This window comes from Pleurodeles waltl, chromosome 11 (genome assembly GCF_031143425.1).
Source record: "Pleurodeles waltl isolate 20211129_DDA chromosome 11, aPleWal1.hap1.20221129, whole genome shotgun sequence".
Lineage (NCBI taxonomy): Eukaryota > Metazoa > Chordata > Amphibia > Caudata > Salamandridae > Pleurodeles > Pleurodeles waltl.
The window spans coordinates 676,219,640-676,246,336 of NC_090450.1; the positions used below are offsets into that span (position 1 = coordinate 676,219,640).

General features: G+C 43.5%; 1 protein-coding gene across 2 annotated transcripts in view; it reads right to left on the minus strand.

Moving 5' to 3' along the window:
- The window catches only part of SLC23A2 (solute carrier family 23 member 2), a 631,030-nt gene that overhangs the window by 68,968 nt on the left and 535,365 nt on the right, over window positions 1-26,697 (minus strand). For both annotated transcript variants that reach the window (XM_069214170.1, XM_069214171.1), the window contains one exon: window positions 14,107-14,227. In XM_069214170.1, coding sequence (XP_069070271.1) covers window positions 14,107-14,227 — 121 coding nt within the window. The remainder of the gene's footprint in view (window positions 1-14,106; window positions 14,228-26,697) is intronic.

Sequence of the window (26,697 nt, forward strand, 5' to 3'; positions counted from 1 at the left end):
ACAAACAAACATGCAACGAATTGAATGTTGTTTAATCTTCCAATAAGTTATCTATTGTAAACGTGTATTGTTGGCTCTTGCCTTATGGCTGTCATCATTGGAATGGCAACATTAACTAAAACCCTTGACAAAAGAGGATGGACTGGAAAATTTGACCACTAATTTGTAAAGCTACATTAGCTGACAGAAGGTCTACTTTTAGAAATGATAACGGAGGTTACACCACCTCTGCTACCACAGTGGTGCAATTCTAAAGCACTGCAGACTGCATTTGTTGCCAGAGGAGCTAAAATATGTAAACCTCTAAGTATATCGCATGGAAACTAAACGATACATGCACTGACTCATCAGCTATTCTCCAGCCATGTTTAAAGCCGATTTATAACCCAAGAGGGATAAAAGAAGCCAGCAGACCAGCGGTTCTTAACCACTTTGGGCCTCCACTGAACCTTTACTGGATTCCGTAGACCACCACTGAATCCTTGCTAGAATTCGGGGACACCAGCGGAATCATTACTGGAAGCCGGGGGGCATGCCCTAAGTATTTTCGTCGATTTGAACCTCAAAATAACACAAAAAACACAGAAACAAGAACATGTTAAACAAATACACAAATGATGAAATATTAACTGAACAAACATCGAAACTTTAATGGGAGGACAGGAGCTCTTCCAAATCTGGTTTTTAATTTTAAGAAGTGATGTGCTAAACTCTAGCTTACAATTGTTTTTTAGCTGCTAAAACATGCTCTTTTTTTGCCAGCACTTCAGTTGACATCCACTGCCCAACTATATTTTGTTTGCTTCACCTGTGCTGCTCTTGCGAATCATGCTAAGGATACAAACTTAATTTTGAGCCTTCAATTTCAAATTCCTCCGCATTTACAGATTGTTTTAAAATGTTATGTTTTGATTCTTTTCTTACATATACTTTATTAATCTGCTAATATGATTTAATTTTTCACAGAGGAGTGTGCCCAGTGTGTAGGTGCCCCCCAGTTTGAAAACTGCTTATGCAAGCCACAATAAATGATTTCTAATCCATAGCCTACCAAGATTAATGACTATGGTTATTTTAGCCACCATATTTACCTCACACTGTTACATTGGATGGAGTAGTTAATTTAATTTGGATAAAATAGGGAGAACTGGGACTCATAAGCGAATTCAGAGAATGGCTCGTTTAAACCTCTGCTAGGGATGGGATACTCGTGATCTACTTCTATCGGCTCGTTTACCTGCCCATTTTTTGGGTGCGGAGGATGCCACTTTCTATCTGTGGCCCGAATGTGCAAACAGCAATGTGTGGGAAAGGTCATGCATCAACAAGTGACACAGGCAAGGAGGTTGGTTTGTGTGGTATGGACTTTAACACATGACCTAATTTATAAAACTACAGAGGGTGTAATAAAGGCAAAGGACAAAGAAGTAGGTGCAGCAACAGTACATAAGGGAGTGGCAGAACATGATAAAATGGATAAACTGAGTTTTTTTTGTCAACTAGTGGTGAGTGTCAGGGATGTTTCATACAACTCAGACGCTAACCGGACTTCAGACTTATGTTACTCCACATTTAAGACACTATCTTGAGCCCACACTAAAACTGAATATGGCAGTGGATAACCTGGATGTGAACTCGTCTCCCTTGAACAGTGCTTTCTTTATATTAAAACCGATGCACCAATGATAGCTCTTTTGGAGGTGTAATCCAATCTTACTCTGTGTGACTTTGTTAAGACTTATGAATTCAACTGTGAGCAAGTCATCAGCTATGTCATCTAGCAGTGGTTATGCCAATTGCTAATATGGATAAACAGTGTCAGCAAATTACAATCCGTTCCTTACATACGTTTAAATGTTTTTATGGAATATACATGAACCAGCACAGCTGGCAGCAAAAGGAGGTGCAAAACTAAGCCATCCGAATAAAATTCTATCTATCCATACCATTGTATAAATTTAAAAATATAGATAATATTTAGTCCATCTCAGGAGATGGTGTCATAGGTCTCCAGAGCCTGCTGTATAAGGTGATCACTGATAGAATATCGGAAACAAAACTATTGTGTGGATAGAATATCATGTCAAAAATATTGAGGACCAAAATATTGAGACCATAAGTCCAAATAGGTAAGTATACAGTTACTATTCTTAACTCCACATCTACGTACCTTGAAGATATATATGTTGTTAAAGTAAGAATATGTGGAGTTCTATATAGTAAACCTTTTCTTACCTATAGAAATTTTGTCCCACAATATTTTGATTTCCGATATTCTGTCTAAACACTGAATTAAGTCCCAGGAAAAGATGGAAGAAAAATACACTAACAAACATGACTGCCACTAAATTTCAAAGAACACACTGGCCCGGTGCCTAGATAGAAGTCTCCAACAACCATATATGAACTTTCCCTATAACTCTTAAAGAGGTTACACAACAAGCAGGACCCTGTATACCATTTACGTATCACAAATATAACAAAAAGACTAGAAGAGGATTGCATTGGCATTATCATACACTTGATCTTTGAGCTGCTTGATAAAGTCAAGCACAGTACCAGGCCGGGATAATATGTTCACCTTTATATCATATTTTTATGATTGGTTTTACGGGAAACAACAAGGAAGCTTCAAAATCCGGGAAAGTAGTTCTTTAGTACAATGCTCGACTCCTAAATTGACTGGTGCAGCTAAGTTCAAAGTAAATTTGAACAATAGCTCCATTCACAACCAGGTTTTTCTTTCCCTTCGCAGCACTTATTAGTTTACCCTGTCAGGGGTTAGCTACTTTTACCAAGACACTGCCCGCTTCTCAGCCTGCATACCCACAGGAGTCCTTCAGGGTAGCTCTTAGGCTTTGACCGGTAACAGATGAAATAACTCTTTATTCAAGAACCTTTGTATAACCCATTGTATGTCTTCTGTATGGTGGGGAAACCGAACCCTCAGGACTCTAATTTAGGAGGTCATTGCTTCATTCCCTAGAAATCCGATTTTTTTTTTATGGCTGGGTTAGTAGAGTGCCAAAACACCAACCCATCTCCTCGTCCAGTATAACGTACCACGCTCCATCTCTTTTTAAGATGCGTCCAGTATAGCCACTCATTAGTCCAGGCAGCCTCCTTCTGGTCCATTTTTAGCAACACAATCTTTAATTCTTACATTTGACACGCTTAGTGCACTTGTGCAAAACCACCAAATTTAGCACCGTCAGGGTTTCATCATGCATCAAATTAGGGTGTCTAGTTTCGCAAACCTCGAAGACAGCACTCAATCACATCAGGAGCAGAGGGCCTCAGACGAAAAAAATCTACAAATCTCCTTATGTGCTCATTCCTCATTTTCTTTTGGATGTATTACTGTGACAAAAAGGAGATGCAATTACACTAAGAAGAAACCTCACTGACTAACTACACCATCAGCCCTGTCACCGTTGTGTCCCCACATCATCTTCTGATCTGCTATCAGTCATGGAAGGCTGAGCTAGCAACAAGCAAAGGCAGCTCTACCGCTGGTGGTCTTTTCTCTAGGGTCTTATTACTGCCATTGCCAAAGAAGACAGTGAAACGTTCTCCAATGGTTCTGGGTAAACCAGGGGATTCAGAGCTAGTCTTCTTCATGCCACAAATGTAGGGACCACTGACATACAATTAGTCTAGATGACAACTGCAGACGTGGGGAGTGGTGAGTAATGTCCTCTCTCACCCACAAGCACAGACCAAACATTATATTAGAAGCCCTCAGCTATACAAAGGTGAGAGGGAGGGTCAACCGCAAAGATTAACTCGGTCTAACAAGGGCCCTGGATTAAACGGGTTCGATTGCAGATGAGCTGCAGCTTCTTTCACCTGATAGTGTTAAATGTGTTTTTTGACATTCATAGAAAGCACAAAAATGAGGCCACGCCAGAACAACCAGCAATGGAATGCATCACAGATGCCTAGCTGACTCTGTTCCCTCGACATACTATTATCCCTACTTAAGGTTGTGTGGAACAACATTCAGGAAATTAATTACAGTCTAACGTCAGTGATAACATCTAAGAACTTAAAAACTACACTCGACCAGATTTAAAGGGAGGGATGGATATAGTGGAACTAGGTCTTGTTTGTCAAAATTTATTTTGGGTTACTAAAGTCATCACAAAAGTGCAATACAGAAGTTAAAACACAGAGGTAAAAACATTAAAATTTAACATTAAAAGCCATCATAGATAGCGGAACATGAGCCCTAATCGGCAATCCTCAGTCACCATCAAATCGCCCAGCAAGAGTATCAGCCTATTCTGTGTGAGACCTACACACTGCAATGCGTCTGATCATAAAAGGGGTATGTGCCAGATTAAAACATCATTAGGTTCTTTCGGCTGACAACACATTTTAAAAGGGAGCATATGCTAACAGTCAGATGGAATGTCCAGCATTTGCAGACATCCCAATGCCTCATTTGACCTTCTGATTTCCCAGTTTCCTTATACTTAGGAATAAAAACCGTTTTCTAAAATCACAATAAAAGTTAGAGAAGAACATAAAATGCAACAAACTTTGAGGCGAAGATTCATCACAAGGGCACAAAATGGTGTTTGAGGGGGCAAATTAGCCAAGCGGGATCCCCATATGCCAGCGTCCAAAGACCAATCTGAAACGGGTAACATTCTGTCCCAAGGGCGATAAAACCACTCCAAAACAGTTCCATAGTGAGGGTACAACAAAGCGAGGTATATTCCTTGACAGAGGTTTTTGTAAACTCAAGGGACTCTTTGCGATGGCGGTTAAGTGACGGACTTAATGTGTTGGAACCAAGGAATGCTTGTGCCTCTATGACATGACAAATAATCTTTAATGATTTCCCTGTTAAGGGGGGCATGCAGATTAGTCCGTATCAAACACCACAGGAGCCAATTTAATCAGGTCTACTACATATTCAACCCTAAGCTCCTAAAGGTTGAGCATGCTGGTGGTACACACAATAACCTCCTCAGAAGTCTATTTTGTTCTCCTTCAAATAGGTTTGAATTGATATAGCCCAAAATGCCTGAACCATATAAATAGGGTAGGGAAACATTTTATTCTATATTGGCCACATTCAAGGTTGTTGGGACTCGTACACCCTGCTGTAAGATCTTCCCCTACGACTTAGTCTGTTTATAAGGGAACATGTCTCGTAAAAAAGTTGTAATTTTCTGATCGCATTCTTTTTAATGGCACATATAAATCTGTGAAAAGAATAAAACTATGGCAATCTTTCTGTAGTTGGGAATGGAGCTTTTGGATAGATTTTGTAAACTAGGGCACTTTTAAAATGTGTGGTGAGGCTTCCATACTTTTTGTCTAATGTGGCATACATACAATGCCTGTTTTGCATGCTAACATGGTCACAGTCACGTTCTTATGTCTCTGCAAGGACAGGACATCGTTTTTTTTCTGAGGGTCAGGATAACAAGCCAAATAAAGAAAATTACCTTCTGTGATGTAATCACTTTACCGAAGCACAACAGGGGAAATGTGGTTACAAGGAAAAATGACCTTGTGAGTTTTGTCTTGTAGGAAGGGTGAAGAAAAGTACAGTAAGCTTCTGTGCACGGCCACATTTTAAACAAGAATCTTTGTTCACTATCCTGTGTTACAAACCAGGAGCAGAGCATGTGCTGACAAGTCCTCGCCCAATAGAGCACTATGTAGAAGAATGCTGTACAAGATACTGTATAGAAGAGGGGTAAGACACAAGGACCAACTGTGAAACAGAGAATTCCAACTTATGGCTTAATGCACAGTAAGGTATGCATGGAGGCTTTATGTGAACTGGCATATTATGAAAGACTAATACACTTAAACTACAGGTACATATAACGTAGATCTGGGTTTGGACTAACTAGATAGCATGCGTGATGAAACAGGATTAGGGCTTATCTAGTGTCTTCCATATTATATATACTTATTACTGAGTTTTTTTTTTTAATATAATGTCCCAAACAATTCCACTGCATAGGAATTGCAGACGAATATTATATAATAATCCTACAGTGTAAAATACCAATTAATGCATGTGCATAATGATCCTGGAGTAAGGGGCGGGCTCTAAGACACCTGCAGATGAGAGCTTCTGAAAGTTTACATCTGACTTCTAACACTTTCAGTTACCTGGACTCGGTAGGGAAAGTGTGAGGTACTCCTGCCATTCTTCTTCCAGTGAAGCCCACACTCTTCATAACAACCTAACATGTATTGTTCCTTTAAACGTTCAGCATCATCCAGCTTCCCCTGTAAATCCTGATCTGTCTAAAGAAGGCCCCAAACCTCCTAGTGTTCTAGTTCCTTGATGTACACTATAACCAAGGACACTTTGAAACTGTGTTAGGCATTCCAGTGGTTGGGGGGTCGTCTATGGTTGAGGTGGTGAGTGCCAAACCATAGATTTACTCATCGAAAGTCATTCTCCTCGAGTGGGTAAAAAAGAAAGAAGAGCTCCAACATACAGTCAGACTTGAGCAAACTATGATGCCATAATCAGCACTGAAATTAAGTCTTACTTTTTGTTTCTTCTGGGTGTGTGTGTCCATTGTGGAGGACTATATGTTGAGCTTTGAAACAGAGGCTCACAATTTTTTTCCGAGCTATTTCTCATTCTAAATAATGTTTGTATTTGTGTGTTTGTACATTAGATATAGCTTCTCGTCGAGACTTTTTTGCACTTGTGCTCAGCGGATGCTCATCTCTAATGTTAGTCCTTATGACCTTTAGCACTGTTTTCTCTGTCTTTATTGGATTACATTGTATGAACTACTGATCCACAATAACAACGGCGTTTTCACTTTGTGTACTTCATTGCACCTTTCTTAACGATGAAGACAAATTATTGTGCCAAAGGAGCCACTGTTCCCTAGTAGTCTGAACAAACGAGACATAGCCTTGGCCTCCGAGCTTGTCCACTCGGACCCTCCTACCCATCTGCTGCGGTTAGATACTGGGGGTCTGCCACTCAACAAACTCCCGTGTTTACACTGCCCGGTATTAAGTGGCTACAAAGTGATCCGGAGGGATCGATCAAACAGCCACATTTGTGAAAAAAACAGAAATAGGGTCTTAACTTCCAGCACCTGCGCCTGCCTTAATTGCCTGTTGATGTGGAAGGAGCTCCCCAGTCCTGCTGTGCAGACGGCGAGCCCGAAGAGAAAGCACTAACACGACTTCTCCACATCCTCCGACTGGGCTGTTAACAGCCGAGCTTCATAGATTAACAGTTCCTGTTTTCGTTGCGTATTGTTGGGAATTAGGAAATGAAACATCAGCTCTGGTCCGGACTGAACCGCTCAGCCAGACAGCACGTGGGGCACGTGCTGCGAACACAGGTCACTAAAGATCAGGACAAGCTCCCTGTGAACGGAGGACCAGCAGTGCCACAGCCAGGGCGGCCCCCTATACCAAGCTCGGTGCTCCAATACCGCCGGAAGTGGGGGAGCAGCGCATCTCTCACACCCCCGGCCCCTAGTGCCACTTCACATGCTACACTATTGATAGCTACGCCGCAGTGGGATCTGCTAACTGGTTACACTTCCCCTGTGCCGTATGTCTCCAGGAAGGAGCATATTTAGGTGCGCCGCTTCTTCCGGTGGTACGGTATTAATACATCCGAAAGACAAAGGACAGCTCCTCAAAAACTTTGTGGACATACATTTTCAGGTGTTTCCCCAATGCCGTGTAATACAGGAATAGTAAAAATAAGCTCCATCTCAGGATAGTCACTTTCTTGTGAAATTGATGATTCAGAAATGAAGCACGTGGCATCGTCGGAGCACTCTGATATGTAATCAGGAGTGCCTTCGGTGATGTCGCTCTTGCGTCATGGTATAGTGAGAGGAATTAGTTTCGCGATGTTGCTGATTGACAACGGAGGAGCTCATGTAATGTTGAAAGGCATAAGCATGTTCGTTTTATTTATTTAAAAAAATGGAAAAAATAAATAAATCATCGAAACCCACAGAAACAAGTTTGCCCACACTCAAAACTTTTCAAAAGCTGAGATCCAAAGTTAAACGATGCATCAAGCTCCTGCGTTTCGGAGCGCTGGGTAACGCAGGACCTGGGATGAGGGTGTGTGTGTCAGGGGAGGAGGTAAGCATTAGAGACAGTTCTTAAATCACATTTCTTTATTGAAATTAAAAAAAAAAATACAAACGATGAAAAAATGTCAGATCAGTCCAAAATTAAAGAAACAATGTGTTAATAAACACAAAATGCAATCGTATAAATCCTGTTGCAGGAGAGTGTGACAAGGATGGAGCAGGAATGCAGCGGTGCCTGAAGGTTTCCTTCAGTACTGTTGTGAGTTTATGAGTATTTTGAACAGGATATATTATTGTGTGTCATACCAGGTTTATGAGTTATTATGGTTGGGAGTATGGGGCCAGTCTGCCTGTTATGCGGCACGGACATGCACACTTAGCACGTGGGACTGACACGTCAGTTTGCATAAGCGGACATCTGGTTTGCCTGTTAAGAGCTATTTTCAGGTGCACATCGAATTGCAAATCTGTGGTACGAAGCTCCTCTAGCACCTGCTGTATGCGTGATTAGGAAGCAGGTGCTTCACCTGTGGAAATAAACTTGCGCTGACACTAGGTAGTGAGGAAGTGGACGTCACGATGCACAGTAGGGAGGGGCTGACAGGATTCCAAACAATACGCCACCTGAACAAAGAGCTCGATCCCACTGTGCCACACTTGCATTAACTTCCGAAGTCAGGACGTTATTTTATTTGGATCTTAGTAGGTTGCTGAGTGTCGATGGATTGTATGGATGCACAACTAAGAATGGAACTGGAATAATGCCAGCCGATGAAGCCAGGAGTAAGTGCGACTTCACGAAGCACGTAACTGTGAACGGGTGCCTGAGAGGTAAACGGGGTCAGTTTAAACCAGAAATCAGGTTTAGCGGAGCAGACACTAAGAAAGATAAATAATAATCTTACGGTGGTAAATGCACCCGAATCTCAAAACCAAGACATGAAGCAGAGGACGCAAAGCAAAGACAAATCAAGGAGCCAAGAGGACCTCATGGAATTCGGAAGGCTTCCCTATTTAGTGCACTGCATTACCGAGTGATTAATCCCACCGATGAGGCCAAAAGGAGCACTTATTTTCACGTATCTCTGAGTAACCTTTTAAGGCCTGGTGGATAAGGTGCTGCGGTATGAAGTTTGACCAAGGCATGAAACGTGCATCAAACGTCACTAATGCATTTCAGATATATTTCTGAACTTTAAATGGTTTTCTTGGGTCTCCCAGCCTTGTGCCGGCAACCATTCCCTACAACGATAACAAAAACAGGTGTAGGATAACCGCGGGCCCATTCCGCATTATGGCCCACACACAGGGGTGTAACCTTTCCCACAAGTAGCCCAGCGCCGGACTGCTGATAGTTCGAGGGCTCCCACACATCTCCGCTCAAGCAGGAGTACCGCATTCTATACTCTCTCTTGTAAAAGAGCTGCACTCACAGTTTGGCCTATTCACATCACTTAGGGCCCCATAGGCACTATTAAGCAAGAAAAGGTATTCAGAAAGTGTTGCAATAGCTGCCCTTAGAAACCACACTGGGACTACTTCTGCATTTATTTTTTGACAGGGAGGGTACAAAGTAACCCAGTGCTTGGTGTAACCTCTGAAAGCCAGCTTGGTTCATGTGAAGGTGATGCGGCAGCTAGAAATCCAGTCATCGAGGGTCGTGTGAACAGATGTGACCCTTACAGGTCTAGACCATTGGGATCACAGATACAGCTCAGGTGCATGATCTGTACTGGCACCCTCGACTTGTTCACCACAGTCTAGCTTTATGAAAAGCGCATCTAAGTGGCAATAGACTTCGAGAACATATTGGGTGAATCACTATAGTTTTAATAAAAGAGACGAGTGTAATCAGCGTCTATGCAATGTGGGGGGTGCAATGGAAGACACCAGGAATGGCAATGCACTGGGATACAGCAGAACACTGGGGAATCCAGATAATGTAAACTCAGAGAAGCCCGGCTCTGAAGAAACATCTGCCAGAAAGTGTCTCCTTTCCGAGGCAATGCTAAGCTTCTTCGTCGGCAAAGGACCCCACATTTCCGTGAACTGCAAAATGAAGATGAACCGGAATTGTTGGCTCCAAGAGCTTGTCACCTCAGTTGGTGGTGCTTTATAACCTGGACGAAAAAATAAAAATGTCATACTGTACCACGAGAATAAAATCCTTTTAAGAAAATGCTTCAGCTGTTAAACGTTTTCTTCCTTTGGTGCCTGGAAGGTGCTGTGTGGAGGAGGAGCGTGGGGAAGACTGCAACAACACAAGGCTCGTGGCAGCCCACACCCATCTACCGACCGAGATGTTAAAATAGAATCTCGGTCGTTACCTAGCAACCGGTACCCAAAATGGAAAGGCGGCAGCTGGAAAGCGGGAAGGCGGCAGGGAGTGAAGAGGCACCGACCTGGAATGAAGAAACTGACATTGGAACACCGAGAGGGGTAGCTGGAAGAAAGTGCTGCGGGGATCGAAAGTTAGGCACGCGGAAGGCGTTTCCGGAACGGATGAATGGCACAACAAGAGCAGATCAATATGACAAGTGAGCCCAGCACAAGCATGCCTGAACTAACTAGGGTCAACCTGTCAACATGAGCTTTGTAGGACTGCATGGTTAGTGGCCAGCGATTCTTTACACGAGTGCTGCAGGTGGAGGTCATAAAAGCTGACAATTACAACCCAGCTTTAGCAATACTTTTTGAGGTTTACTAAACCAGAATTAAATGTGCGATGGAAACTGAGAAGGCGTGCTCAGATTGGAGATGAAGACAGGTAAGGTAATCATATACATTGATTAGGCCATAAATCAATAGCTAGCACGCGCTGACAGTTGTTTTGCAGTTGGCTGGCTAGGGATTAAGCCATAGAGTCTAATGACCAGTGTGTGCCTAACAAGAAGGTAGTTTTGGGTCCAACTTGTTATCCCTTCCTGGCTGGGTGTAAATCTCTGTTCATAATTGTGAGACACTCAACTGTGAACAGTGTGCCTGGGTAGCTGTGCGCTGCCCCTTCCTCTCCCTTTTTTGGCCAGGATCCCTTCCACGCCCCAGCTACTGCACAAGATGAAGGCAAACAACGAATCTCCTTTGTGCAAGGCAAGGGTGGCACCTCCAGTGTTGGGTTACAAATACCCACCATTCCTTCAGTCAGGCAGTGGGATGTGGTGGGCGTAGAGTGGCTAACAAAGGCACCAAACCACATCACCCCAACACCACCCTTCAGTAAGAAGACTGTATTTATTCCCCGTGTTCACAAACACCAGATGAGATCAATAAAAAAAATGCATAACAAAGGAGTTGCTGATCTCGAGCCAAACATAAAAGGGGTATATGCCCGCAACAATCCTGGATTGGATAGGATTGAAGGGAGTTTGTTAATACACCAAGCCTTGCCACATTGCCAGGGTGTTAAACGTAATCGTCCTCGGCTGTGTCCAGGGTGGATGATGTTGGCCCCATACCCTAAGAGATTGACTCCCCTACCTTGCCCAAGAGCGGGGGTACTTTGTTTTTTCTATTCTAACTTGTCTAAGGACCGAGGATGATTATCTATGCCCCTCCCCTTCCCCAAGGGTAAAGCTGAGTAGATAATATTCTATTCTGTCTGCTCACCCTTCAGGTTTTGTTTAAGGGCTGTGAGAGCTATAATGCTCCACATACCCATTTTCTTTAAAGGAGGAATTCTTAATTTTAAAAATCCTACCAGCCCCAAAGTGTGATAGGGTATGTGATACTGATCAAGTCCCCACCTAAGGTCAGGAGAATGAGAGGGAATTATTTCTCTCACTACCGACTTTGCCCAAGGGCAGGGTGTGTTTCTACATCTCACCCTCCACTAGCCAAGGGGCAGGAGGTTGGCTTCTTAGATCCTTCACCTTACTCAGGATAATGAGCATATTGACACTATAAGGTGAGAGCCATTGATGGATCAGGTAGTTTTCCATATCTCAGCTCACCTTCACCCAGGCAAAAACTAAGGCAAAGGAAGGCCAGAACGATTAATAATTCACATGGTGACTTGTTGCTAACAGGCAACTGGGACAGCTGTCAGCCCACCTCACCTCCAACACCTTTGCTAATATGAGGGTGAAGGAGTCCGAGGATAAATGTCAGCTGTTCTGGCACTTCATCCATTTTGCAGGGATAAAAGAGCTTAAAAACGGATGTAAGTAGCTGCCGGAGGCCTTTTTTTAATGTTTTATTTAATTTTTTTGGTTGTCATATCACCGGCCATCCAACCTGGGGCAAAACGAAAGTAATCTTAAAAGGACCCTTCTCCTGTCATTAGCTGAGTAGGGATGGAACATATATCCTGCCCCACGCTTGTACTAAGCATGGGTCCCATAAGTACCCCTCACACTTGGTCAAGTGAGAGGGGGCTAGGAGAGACCCTACACCCATGCCCTGCAGTGGGAGACAATGCAGAAGGGCACAAAAAAAGACCTCCCAGCCACAACTTTGGGACAAGGCGGGGTCACGAGGAGACACCTCCCACTTGTTGGTGCGAAAAAACACCTCCACTCAGGGGCAAGGTGTCGGGGCATGGTGGACCACATAAATGTATCACCTTGGGCAAGGTACCGAGGTGGGTAGGACACATTTACTACACCTCTTGGAGAAGTCAGCAGGACATCAATATCCCCCTTGACATGGTAGGGACTACCACAAAAATATTTACTTCACAAATTTATTACTCCACGTCACACTTGAACCTTAACTTCCCCTTCACTTTAGTTTTTCCAAGGAATGCGTACAATTTTTATATTTAGTCCTTGAAGAAACTTCAGATGAATTGATAGTCAAAGTTACAACTCAAATCTTATGACATTTGTCAGTTAAGTTGTTGCATAATCGCAACTACTGCCCTGCAACGCACTGTTCATGAAGTCACAAGAAATCACAGATAACAACAAAACTGGGTCAACAACTTGGTCTCTAGATCCTATCCCATCACTCATTCCTCCAACAGTAAAGTGCTCGTAACGTCCTCAGACTGACAAACATGGTAGAGTAATCAACAAGGGATCCGAACACATGGCTGCAAAACTTTAAGGGTGTAAGATTATACTACATGAATACCGGATATCCTAGAAAGTAATGCAAACTTAACCAGACCACCAGGATTAATTGGCAAGATCTTTAACACTTCAGCCAATATAACATTATCTGTAATAATAAATGGGTATAGTTTTCTGAACAGTCAAAGTACATAGGTCTTAAGAAATAATTACTTTAAATGTTTTCTCCAATCGTCGCCTTTCAAACTCTGTATAAAGTCCAAATGCTCCAGCATATAACTTTTCCTTTTCTGCCACAGGCTGTGCCCAGATCAGCACACTGAAATCCCTAAAGAAACTACTATTAGAGCACCTAAAAAGAAGAAATTCCTGCTAGGTAAGAAAGATTTACATGCTTGACGGCGGTTCAAATATCACTTGCTTTGCATAGCTTTGTTCCCTATTAGTTGCACTGATCAGGCAAGGCTCTGGGAAAAAAAAAAAGGCCAAACTCTAGATTTACTACTACTTCGCCATGTAACTATCATGCACGCTGGGCAACATTTCTGATCACAACACTACGATAACTAAATGTATTACTACACATAAATATAAATGGCTTCCAATGCCCTTTCTTGAACATGGAAGTGAATGGTGGTTTCAACTCTATAAATGGACAGAGATAGAGAGAAGGACCCCAAAAAATTCAGACAGAACAGAATACAACACAGATCTTTCACCTACCTTGGCAAGCATAAAAGTGGAATGTCGGTGCAACACGTTTACTACAAATTTTACAAAACTAGGGCCCTCAGTCAGGTAAACTTTTATGGCTACTAATTACAAAGCACCTAACAGTGACATATTTAAAAATCACGTTCTATTTGTAGAGTTTCGAGTTGCACCATACAGCAACCACTCTGGATGATAAATGTACAATAGGTCTTCTTTAACTAGGCTGTCATAAGGGCTCCATATCTAGAGCGCACAGGAAATGTAGTGATCCCTCCCAGTACACCCTCCGTGGCACAATGCCAGCTGTCTTCACTCACCGGAAACATTTTGAAAAGCTGGAACCTGTAGGCCGTCCATCCTTTTTTCGACTTGTAAATGGGCAAAGGCAATTTCACGTTTCTAGCATACTGGGAGAACAACAATACCAGGAAAATGGTCCTAGGAAAATGGAAAAAAGGAAATAAAGAAAATAACTTTTACAATACTGAAGGGGAAACCTTTTCCAAAGCCAGAAACCGTCAGTCTCTAACAAAGGATAATCATTTTATACAGTAACTAGGAATAAAGTGACCACAACAGATGTCAGCCCTACATACAGCAAACACTGCAAATGAAGTCTATGGGCCTCATTACGACCTTGGCAGAGGGGATTACTCCGTCACAAATGTGACGGATATCCTGTCCGCCATATTACAAATTCCGTAGGATATAAAGGAACTTGAAATACGGCAGGCGGGATATCCGTCACGTTTGTGATTGAGTAATCCCCTATGTCAAGGTCGTAATCAGGCCTAAGTCGCACCCTAGTAATAATAATAATAATAATTCCTGAAATGGTAAAAGCAACAAAATTAGATGTTTTTGACTCCTAAATATTATGTTGACCACCAAACTCAAAGATACTCATTCTAGAAGCCTTGTAAGGATTAACGGCTTGACGGAGCCTTCTGGATTTCTAACCAGTAACATGAAGTTTAAAACATCGCTGTTGTGGGTTGTCAGCCCACCTGAGCTTCTCTACTAGCTGCTAAATAGGAGTGAGTTTCTGTAACCCGGACAAATTGATTGGAGATTATCTGACAGAACCAGCAAGGTTAATGCTTACCTTCACAGTACACATTCTCTTGAAAGCGGTGTAGAAAAACAGTCTCACTGGTAATGTATTATGCCAAACTAGGCACAGTGTACATTGGTATAGCAGTATCCATTTGAAGATACCACATACAAGCTGTTTCTGGGTGGGAACCAGATCACCAGAAGAAACCAAATGGTATTCAACTAGAATAAATGTTAAAATCAATATGACTTATTAGGACAGTGTGACAACCTAAAACCTTAAATTCACCTTTTTTGGAAAAAGGGCAAAATGATGTATTTGCCATATAGATTTTTTTTTTGTAACGAGGGGCCAGTACCATTTTACTTCAGCTGTCTACTTCACTGACATACCCAAGCCTGGAACGGAGCTAGAACCTATGAAAAGGTAAGCCCTCTGGGGAACACTGATCAGGAGTTCAAAAAGTGCCAGCCTGTTCAGACAGGACTATAACCCCCTAGCTGGAAGACACTCTGAGGCTTGCAGATGAAACAGGCACATTATGTCATGTTAACCATTGACCCTTATATCAGAGAGTAATAAACTGTGTGTAACTTCGTTCTGTGTACTCAATGCAGAGTTATGTATGACGATTGGTTGTTTAATTTAAACTGGAGTGTTTATAAATTACATTTTATGACAAAAATCAGATATTGATTGCTATATGTGGATCAATATTTGATGTATATTTCATTAGTCATTAAACATGCTTTGTTGTATTTAGTACAGTTGAGCTTTATCCATATGCTTATCACATATTTCCGATGAAATGTACCCTTTGTCAGGAGTTCAGGGAGTAAAAAATGCGTATAATGCATGAATAAAGGGCGACTTGTAACAAAATAAAATTTTGCTCTGCTTCTATTACACAGTCCACAACTTGACAAACAAGTTGCTTAGTGACACATACCCTGTTTCAACACTAACTCAGTATTAAACTTGAAAAAGAATCCACGGTGGACGCAGTCTCCCTCAAACAAATGTTTGCAAAACAAACTGAGTAATGGTACAACATCTTAAATGGCTGAATTGAATCTTAATTACCAGAAGAAATTCTTGAAATTCATCAAACGACTAAAAGTGGAAACAGCAAAGGTAAAATCGCAAATTACAAACAAAACAAAAAAACACAATCAAATTTGTAATTAAATCTTAAAGGTGTAAGAAAACAAATGTCTAGAGAAAATACATCAACGAAAGAAAAATATGGAACTACTAAAGCCATAAAACAAAGCAAAGCAGACTGGTGAGTAGACACATATGAAAAAGAAGAAGTCAACACAACGAAACCCGAAAAAAAAAATCAGCACATCTGTGAAATAAGTTCTCAAATAACGAAAGAGACTGCATTGACAGCGACAAAACTAAGGATTCTACAACCTCCACTTAAAATAAAGAAAGATCCACAACAGCACAAACAACAAACAGTGGCTTTGGGCAGCAAAAATACTTCTATTTTAAACTAAAGACCAGGTCAAAAAGCAAATCAGAGATGGAAAATGAAGTGTGTTCAGAAGCAAAAAAATAAGCCTAGTTACTGACATCTATAATCAACGTCTAAGCCAGGAAGAAATAAGAGTAATTCGAAAGGTAATATGCTTTGTTATTTCATTTAAAGGGAACGTCCTTGGACCCTACATTTATTGAAAACGAAAGGGTAACAGAAACGTTCAAGATAAAACTCTAGTTTAAAAAACTGCTTTACAAACATTATTTTCTATCAATGGTATCAACACAGGTAAATATAAGTAATTCAAACCCAGATAGACAAGTTGCCCACTCGAAAGCCACACATTTGGCTACCTTTGCTATTATAGTACTCGGAGACATTAAAAAGGGTCCTAATGAGGAGGGACGGAAACTTAAGTTAGCCATCAAAGAAAAAACACTGTTCAACAAGATAGCAAGCAATCAGGATCATTAGTGGTATAGGACATTACATATTACACAAAGAAACTAACAGAACACCTCAAACCCCCGATATCTACATACAGTTTTAGATGGCAACCACACTTCATTATTAAAAAAAGCCTACAGTAAATCCTGGGTTCAGTTACATAATTGGCTTGGTTAACAACAAAGACCGAACAGTTCTCAACAAACTCACTCAAAGTACTTAACAATATACACATTCAGATAATCTGTAAAGATGTGAGATACAGATATTACACCGAACAGGAAGACTGCAAATTGGTAGGGAGTGGTAACTACCATGAAATACAGTTACGTACTATGTGACTGTACAATCGCTATGTGAAAATATGTATTGTGCAAGCTGAGGGACACTATTCGGTATCCCGCTTTGAGCGCCAGAAGACCCCAAACCAGGGACAGTATCTTAAACACTTCCATGTCAGGAACAAGTTCAGGACCTTGAGATCTAGTTTCAGATTAATACTATCATCCGTTTTGGGAACCGAGAAGTACTGTGGACAACACCACTATGGAATGTTGGCCATCCCCACCACTTCGTTAAAGTGATATTTCAGACAGTCAAGGTGGCCAGGAACTACCAAACTCGGCATGTCTCACAGTACACAAGTGTTCCTGGAGAGCATTTAAGTTGTGTTCATTGACCTAAAATCCAAGCTACAGACTGAGAAGGCCTTCTTAACAGCTTTCACCATTTGTTTTGATTACCTATCTGAAGTTTTCATTTGGAACGCTCCTTGATTCTTCTTTGTGCAGGACGAAGCCTAGTGAGGTGTTGGATGAAAGGAGGGCTGGGTCCCTTTGCGTGGTCTCTATCATCTGGAAATGAGCCTACTGACGGTCATGGCAGGGTGGGCTTGTTCCATTTAGCTTGGACTGGCACAGAGAGTCACTGAACAGCGACAAAAGCTTTAATGCCATGGGGTAGGTGTAAGATCTCTTAAAGTATCTGCCTTAGTTTCTACTGTGGGCAACAGAAACTTTAAGACCTCTGCTTATTTGTTCAACAATGCAAGAAAAGGTGAGACCTCTGGGAGAGAAGCGGTCTGGTTGCACCAAGGGACGATCCACCAGCAGAAATCCATAAGAGCACCAAACAGCCCTAGAAGAAGGGCTACAGGGGGCCATTGCCATTCTAAAAGATTGCCTCAAGGCATTGAGAAATTAAACATGATTGGCACTTGTCAGGAATTCTGGATAAGCTGGCATCCATGTTGCTGCCACGAATATTAAGGGAGACAACAGACCTGGAACGTGATCTTTGGTGGGTGCCAGACACAATGGAAAGTTGGAGTGGACTCCTGGGGTGATGTGAAATCAACAAGCTTCAGCTCAGAGGAGAAATCTGCAGAAGGCAGAGTCTAATGAGGTATACCCCTTGACTTAGACCTGTGTTGAGAGGAAGCTGTTGTCATGCTTCCTCTTATTTTTGTGCATCCTCTTTTCTCTTCATCTGGGAACTTCAACAATGGAAAGAAGAGCAACTTTGAGGGACCCCTCAACCCCAAACACGTCCAGTGTCAGCTTGAGGCTCATCACACGCCATAAGAAGTTTAGCCTTGCACTCTTGATAGGTTAAGGGAGCATGAGAGTGCATTTGTCATAAGACCTATGAGTTGTGCTTCGACCCCAGGCACCATAAATAGACCACAGGGTCACAAATGGACATCTGCCCATTAAAAGGGTGACTGGGTTTAAAGCTTGATATTCTAGACAGATACCTCACTAAGCACTGCATTAACAAGACCTTACAAGACAATCCTGTGCAGAATGCTGCTGAAAAACAGAAAAGTAAGGACAGCAGCTCGGGATCTGCACCAAAAGGTGCAGAAAATAAAAGACTAAATGTTGGTGTGCAGGGCACTATGTGGCTCGAGTGATGTCATTCTGACTTTGCTTCAGGCACAGGAATGCAGCCTGCGCCTCCAAATGCAGTGGGTGAGCTACGAAACGTTTCTGGATCCAGCTTTGCACTGGGCATTTTAAACAGGTGAGGAACTTGAAGATCGAAGTGTCCATAAGAAGCTCTTTTAATCTCTATTAGGCATTTCAAACCTGTACGAAGGGTACGACTTATAAAAATGCATTGAAGCAATTGTACACATGTGCTAACCATACAGCTAAAAGCAAAGGAAGTTGATCATTTGTATTGACTACAATAAAACATATCTGGTGACTGGAAGGCAATAAAACACTGATTCGCATGTAATGATCCATATGCGAGTTTTAAGAACAAAATGCAATTAATAAGCCTTCAAGTTTAAATTAAGGCACACTCCTGAAGTTCAATCTTCATACACTGAAGCACACAGGATATTACAGTGTGAAGATATATTGTCTTCACTTGGTTGGGATTTAAGTTGATGAACTCTGAACCAATGAATTAGCTCCTAAACCACACTTTACTCACGCGATTAATCAATAATAAGACATGAAGAGTACAAACAGAATTGACAATTAGGAGAGTACATTAACGGGATCCATATTTAGTTGAGAACCATCGACTGTTAGTCACTGAAACATCAAGACCATGGGCACACAACTGTGCACCATTTTGCGATATCTAGTTCTGAAGCATCGCAGGCGTGAGCGTTTCCAGCCTGATGTAAGGCTGCACCATCAGGGATGCAGAAGGCCAAACCCACCAGTGGTCAGAACCCATGTTGGGGACTAAAAACTGCAAAAGATTATAGCAAACTTTATTTAAAGGTAGACTCCTGCCGTGCATCAACTAGAGATTAGGGAAGGTATTTTTTTCAGTACAATGTCAAGCTGCCATTGGGGCCTTACACTTTTCTTGCAGGATTCGAGTGTGAAACTATGAATGCATCAAATAAGGAGGGCATGATAAATACCCACCGAACTCTCTGCTATCATCACAGCCATTGACGGAGCTAATCAAAGATCAGCTCTCTAGATGGGTGGTTCTTAAGAGTGTTAAAACTGCATTTGGCTATGCAGCCGTTAAGCAAGACCCACTCATTTGAGTCTCTACTTCTCTTGTTGCTCTTTCTATTTATGTGTCTTCTTCCTACCCTGCAAGAGGTCGTCCTGGTCTTTGTCCCACCTTGGGTGTCAATCATGTCCCTGCCATTATTCCCAGGTCAGTAGATACTACTTCTAGAGCTTAAGTATGCAGCTATATCAATGAATGCATGTAAATCAATGCACTTCTTAAATTCACAATAGATTTCCAGTCTTCTCACCTGAAAAAAACTCCACTATACCACGCCTTGTGTTACCACTTTGCTAACGGTTATATAGCAATGTCCAGTGACACAAATAGTGAGTCCAAGGAGGAAGGATTGGGTTGCACGTATTCTTTACTCTTGGCTACTGAAGTTTGCTTGCCATCACAAGAACATATTGTGAAGGGATGTTTTTCAAGCACATGAGGTTTTGCTAATAAGGCAAATTTGTTTGCCAACATTGCAAATCTTTTCCAGTAGAACAAGTTTGTATGCTCCTAACCATGACATACAAGGTTTTCGTTTTTCTTTTTGAAACTTGAAACCGTGGTTACTAGAGACTCAAGTCACAAGGAGCCTGGAACAAGGCAGCTGGAAGGTATTCCACTCCAAGGACCACTCCTGTGCGACAATTAAACAATGAAAGATGTGCTGTCAAAGTGTTTAGAAATAATTGAGTCAGGAACATGGCCACTCATTGCCGTCAACGAATAACGGTAATAACCAAATATAATCACTCTTTCTAAGACGCAATAATAATGGCAGTTTGTATTCTTTTAATTGAAGAGCAATTCAAAAAGACGTGATGTTCGTAGTAAACAAAGTTATCTTGACCATGGATTTTTCTGAATAATAATCCGTCTCTTCTGAAACTTTTCCTATCCTTAGATATCAGGCTAAATTTGAAAATGCTCAATCTCTACACAAAGGGACCAGCATGAACTAAACATGGAGGCGCACTGGTCTAACTAATGGATATGATTTCAACTGCACAAAGGTACCACATCACAAACAAGGCATCTGTCAAGCAAATTTTCTCTGCACGAATAGAGCAATAACATAAATGCAGGGCAGATTTCTTTTTAAAAGAGAAATTCAAAAAGACGTTCGTAGTAAACAAAATGATCTTGACATGCTTTTTTTGAAGGACGCTCTGTCCACTTCTGAAACACTAATCTTCAGAAAAATCGATATCAGACTAAATCTGAAAATGTTCAATCACTACAAAAGGGGACCAGAATGAACTGAAACAGAGGCGGATTGGTGTAACTACTGGACATGACTTCAACTCCATTAACCCCTTCTGTGCCGCGGACGTAGTGGTTACGTCCCGCGGCACAGTGCTGCTGTGCCAAGGACGTAACCACTACGTCCTCGGCACACAGCCCAGAGGGAGCGCTCTCGCTCCCTCTGTGTGCTTCCCTCCCACTCCCCAAAGTCGGGGATGGAAGGGGAAGCCCTTCCCCTTCCACCCCCGACCCCCCCATAATGACGTCAGCGCGCGATCGCGCGCTGACTTCATTATGGGTTCCTCGCCGCACAGGAAGCCATTTGCTTCCTGTGCGGCGACGAGAGAAGAGGTGAGTTCCTCTTCCCGGTGGGTGGGGGGTTGGGGCTAAAGAGGCACCGGAGAAAAGGAAAGGCTTTTCCTTTTCCCCGGTGTCTCTTTGAGCATTCCTGCTGCCCGATCGCATTGCGATCGGGCAGCAGGAATGCCCACTAGACACCAGGGATTTGTTTTCTTCATTGTTTTTTACGGTTTTTGGCACGCGGGGAGCGGCCCCTTGGGCAAGGGTCGCTCCCCTTTAGGGGGGCAATTACTACGGCCATTTCTGCCCCCCTTGGGGGCAGATTGGCTACTTTTCAGCCAGATCTGCCCCCAAGGGGGGCAGAAAACACTAGATCACCAGGGATTTTTTTTTTTTTGCATTTATGTGTTGGGGGTGCCCCCTTGGGCAAGGGGCGCCCCTCCAAGGGGGCAGAGAACTGTTGGCCTTTTCTGCCCCTCTTGGGGGCAGATCGGCCTATTTTTTTTAGGTCCATCTGCCCCCAAGGGGGGCAGAAGCCACTTAGGCACCAGGGATTGTGTGTGTAGTGGATGGGGGGGCGCCCCCTTGGGCAAGGGTCGCTCCCCTTTGGGGGGCATGTCTTTTCGGGCCATTTCTGCCCCCCTTGAGGGCAGATTGGCTACTTTTTAGCCAGATCTGCCCCCAAGGGGGGCAGAAAACACTAGATCACCAGGGTTTTTTATTTTTATGTGTATTTATGTGGGGGGGGGGTGCCCCCTTGGGCAAGGGGCGCCCCCCCCAAGGGGGCAGAGAACTGTTGGCCTTTCCTGCCCCCCTTGGGGGCAAATCGGCCTATTTTTTTTAGGTCCATCTGCCCCCAAGGGGGGCAGAAGCCACTTAGGCACCAGGGATTGTGTGTGTAGTGGATGGGGGGGCGCCCCCTTGGGCAAGGGTCGCTCCCCTTTGGGGGGCATGTCTTTTAGGGCCATTTCTGCCCCCCTTGAGGGCAGATCAGCCTATTATTTTTAGGCTGGTCTGCCCCCAAGGGGGGCAGAAACTACTAGAACGCCAGGGATTTTTAAAAATTTGTTTATTTTTGTGGGGGGGCGTCCCCTTGGTCACGGGGCGCCCCCCCAAGGGGGGCATTGACCTGTTGCCCATTTCTACACCCCCTGGGGGCAGATGGGCCTATTTTCTTAGGCCCACCTGCCCCCAAGGGGGGCAGAAGGCACTTAGACACCAGGGATAGTGTGTGTGTGTGTGTGTGTGTGTGTTAGTGGATGGGTGGGGCCTTGGGCAAGGGTCGCCCCCCACTTTGGGGGCACATGTACCCAGGCCATTTCTGCACCCCTTGGAGACAGATCAGCCTATTATTTTTAGGCTGGTCTGCCCCCAAGGGGGGCAGAAACTACTAGAACGCCAGGGATTTTTTTTTTATTTGTTTATTTTTGTGGGGGGGCGTCCCCTTGGTCACGGGGCGCCCCCCCAAGGGGGGCATTGACCTGTTGCCCATTTCTACACCCCCTGGGGGCAGATGGGCCTATTTGCTTAGGCCCACCTGCCCCCAAGGGGGGCAGAAGCCACTTAGACACCAGGGATAGTGTGTGTGTGTGTGTGTTAGTGGATGGGTGGGGCCTTGGGCAAGGGTCACCCCCCACTTTGGGGGCACATGTACCCAGGCCATTTCTGCACCCCTTGGAGACAGATCAGCCTATTATTTTTAGGCTGGTCTGCCCCCAAGGGGGGCAGAAACTACTAGAACGCCAGGGATTTTTTTTATTTTTTTATTTTTGTGGGGGGGCGTCCCCTTGGTCACGGGGCGCCCCCCCAAGGGGGGCATTGACCTGTTGCCCATTTCTACACCCCCTGGGGGCAGATGGGCCTATTTTCTTAGGCCCACCTGCCCCCAAGGGGGGCAGAAGCCACTTAGACACCAGGGATAGTGTGTGTGTGTGTGTTAGTGGATGGGTGGGGCCTTGGGCAAGGGTCGCCCCCCACTTTGGGGGCACATGTACCCAGGCCATTTCTGCACCCCTTGGAGACAGATCAGCCTATAATTTTTAGGCTGGTCTGCCCCCAAGGGGTGCAGAAACTACTAGAACGCCAGGGTTTTTTTTTTATTTGTTTATTTTTGTGGGGGGGCATCCCCTTGGTCACGGGGCGCCCCCCCAAGGGGGGCATTGACCTGTTGCCCATTTCTACACCCCCTGGGGGCAGATGGGCCTATTTTCTTAGGCCCACCTGCCCCCAAGGGGGGCAGAAGCCACTTAGGCACCAGGGATAGTGTTGTGTGTGTTTTTTTTTTTTGTTGCTTTTTTTTTTGAGGGCTGTCCCCTTTGGCAAGGGTCGCTCTCCATGGGGACACACTACTAAAGGTATTTTCTGGCTTCCTTGGGGTAGACAGGTCTATTTTATTAGTAGGCCCATCTGCCCCATGGCAGAATCCACTTAGGCACCAATTTCTAAATGTTTGATGGTGGGGTGTTTGTCAACTGAAGAAGTCTTTGCATTTGTGATAAAAAATGTTTTCCTCCTTTTTGTTCTAGTTCAAAACTTTTGCTTTATTTGCTGTGGCTCCTTGCGGTGTTGGCGGTGGTTGACCTGCAGTTTGCACAGTTGCATGTTTTAGGTAAGTAAAAACAATTTACTCCAAAGGAGTATTGTTGCCATGCATGAATGACATGTTTGTAGGGGGTGTACTAAATGCAGGATTGTGTGTGAAATTGTCCTTAGGTTTGTGCACAATGATATTTGTTTTGTCTTATTTCTAATTTGCCTTTCTTTCTTTCTTTTTAGTGGGATATCATTGGTGATTGCTGTGTAGTTGCTGGTGAATCAAGCTTTTTCAGGCAAGTGAGCGGTATAGTTTTTGAGTTTACAACTCTTACTAACAAAGCTACACTTTGTCACTTGTCTTACACAGTGCTGGTTGTTGGTGGTGAATTTGTCCAGTTAATTTTAGCAGGAGATATCATGGCTAGCCGCAGGATGACCGCTCAGCAGGTGGTTGGTATGCTTTTTGAGTCACAGTCTGATCATGACTATGAGACAGACTCTGCATCTGAGGCAGAGGAGGAAGTCAGAGATTCTGGCAGTGATGTTTCTCTTGGAGGGGAATCTTCTGATGATGAAGCCACACTCAGTGCAGATGAAGGGCCTGTTGTAGAGGAGGACATTGATGTGCCAATAGTGCAGCAACCTGGGGCTGAAAGGTTTCCCGTTATAAGACCTGATGTCTGGGTTGCCCCAAACATGCAGCAGCCAGAGTTGCCTGCCTTTACTGGTCTCCCGGGGTGTAACGCCAATACAGAGAACTTTATGCCTATCAATTTCTTTGAGTTATTCATGGATGATGTGTTTTTGGAAGAGATTGTTGAGCAGACTAATTTGTATGCGGAGCAGCATTTGAGGGACAACGCTGCTAGACTTAGGCCACACTCTAGAGCTGCCCAGTGGATTCCCACTAATTTGGAGGAGTTAAAAAAGTTTTTGGGTTTGACTTTTTTGATGGGGTTGATAAGGAAGCCGTCACTGGCTTCTTATTGGTCTACTAGTCCCTTGATGGCAACAGCTATATTTCCAGCGACCATGAGTCGTAATCAGTATTTGCTTCTTCTTAGGATGCTGCATTTTGTTGACAATGCATTAGCCTTGCCACAAGATCACCCAGATTCTGACCGTCTTTTTAAGATTAGGCCTGTCCTTGATCATTTTGTAGATCGGTTTTCGGAGGTCTATGTTCCAGGCAAAGAGTTAAGTGTGGACGAGTCTTTGGTCCTCTTCAAGGGTCGTTTGGTTTTTAGGCAGTACATTCCTAGCAAAAGGGCACGATATGGAATTAAATTGTATATGCTGTCTGAAAGTAGGACAGGATATGTGTATAGTTTCCGTGTGTACACTGGTAGGGATTCCAATATTGACCCCCCTGGTTGTCCTCCCACTTTTGGAGTTACTGAGAAAATTGTGTGGGATCTTGGTAGACGACTGTTCAACAAAGGTCACCATTTGTATGTAGATAACTTCTACACTGGTGTGCAATTGTTCAAGGAATTGTTTAGAGTGGACACAGTTGCTTGTGGCACAATCCGTTCTAACCGGAAAGGCTATCCAAGGGAGCTTGTCTGTAAAAAAACTTGAGAGAGGACAGTGCTGTGCCTTGCGGAACGAGGAGCTGCTAGCTTTGACATTTTCAGATAAGAGGGATGTCTACATGCTAAGTACCATCGATGATGAGAGTACTTCCCCTGTGACTGTTTGGGGCCAGGTTGCTGAAGTGCGCAAACCTGTGTGCATTTTAGATTATAATAAGCACATGGGAGGTGTAGATAGAGTTGACCAGAGGTTGGAACATTATACTGCTATTCATAAGTCTTACGTTTGGTATAAGAAGTTAGCACTTCACCTCTTCCACTTAGCAACCTTCAATGCTTTTATTGTGTTTAGGGATAGGTCTCCAGAGTCAAAGATGACTTTTGTGAAATTTCAGGAGTCAGTGATAGAGAGCCTTATTGTGGTGGAACAGGCCAGAGTTCCTAGAGAAGCAGTGGTGGAGGATGTGGCTAGATTGAAAGATCGCCACTTTGCTGAGCACATTCCTCCCACACCCAAAAAAGACTTTCCAGCTAAGAAATGTAGAGTGTGTTTTCGAAGAGGTATCCGGAGGGAGTCTCGAATGTACTGCCCGGATTGTCCTTCCAAGCCTGGGCTGTGTGTCGGTGCTTGTTTTAAGAATTACCACACCCAGAAGAATTTCTGGGAACAACCATGAGTGTAAACTCATGTCTGTTTTGTATTTTCATGTGTTTAGTTTCATGATTAGCATTTCTGTCATGTTCTTAGTTAGAGCTTTTGTGTTTGTAGTTTTGTTATTCTTTCTACTTAGTTAGGGGTTCCTCTGTTAAAAAAAAAAAAAAAAAAAATGATGCCATTGTGGGTGGAGTGGGGCTTGGCTGAGAGTGTACATATTGACTTGCTGTTGGCTACTGCAACACACTGCCAGCCAAACACCAGTCCACACACTCCCATCAGCTGGTGTGATTGTTGTATCAGGCACGTGGGCGTATGTAAGTGATGGGCCCTTGAGTGGCGCTGTCTGTCGATGTGAGTGTTGTAATGTGCTGGGCCCGTGGCTGGCGGTGTGAATGGCCTTGTGTGTGTCATGTATGAAAGTTGTGTGAATGGACTGTAAAGCGGTTGGTGCCTTGTCGCGGCTTTACAGCTCACGAGCTGTGAGTCATTGGTTCAGTTTTTTGCCTTTCAGTTACTAACAGTGCATTTCATTTTTGTGAAAGCTTTTGTTAGTAAAATTTGATCCACTGAACCATCACTCACCCTCGTGCCAAATCCAACCAGTATGTGTGGTAAAAATGACAAAACCTGCTCCGCTGTAATCAGGCGTCGCAG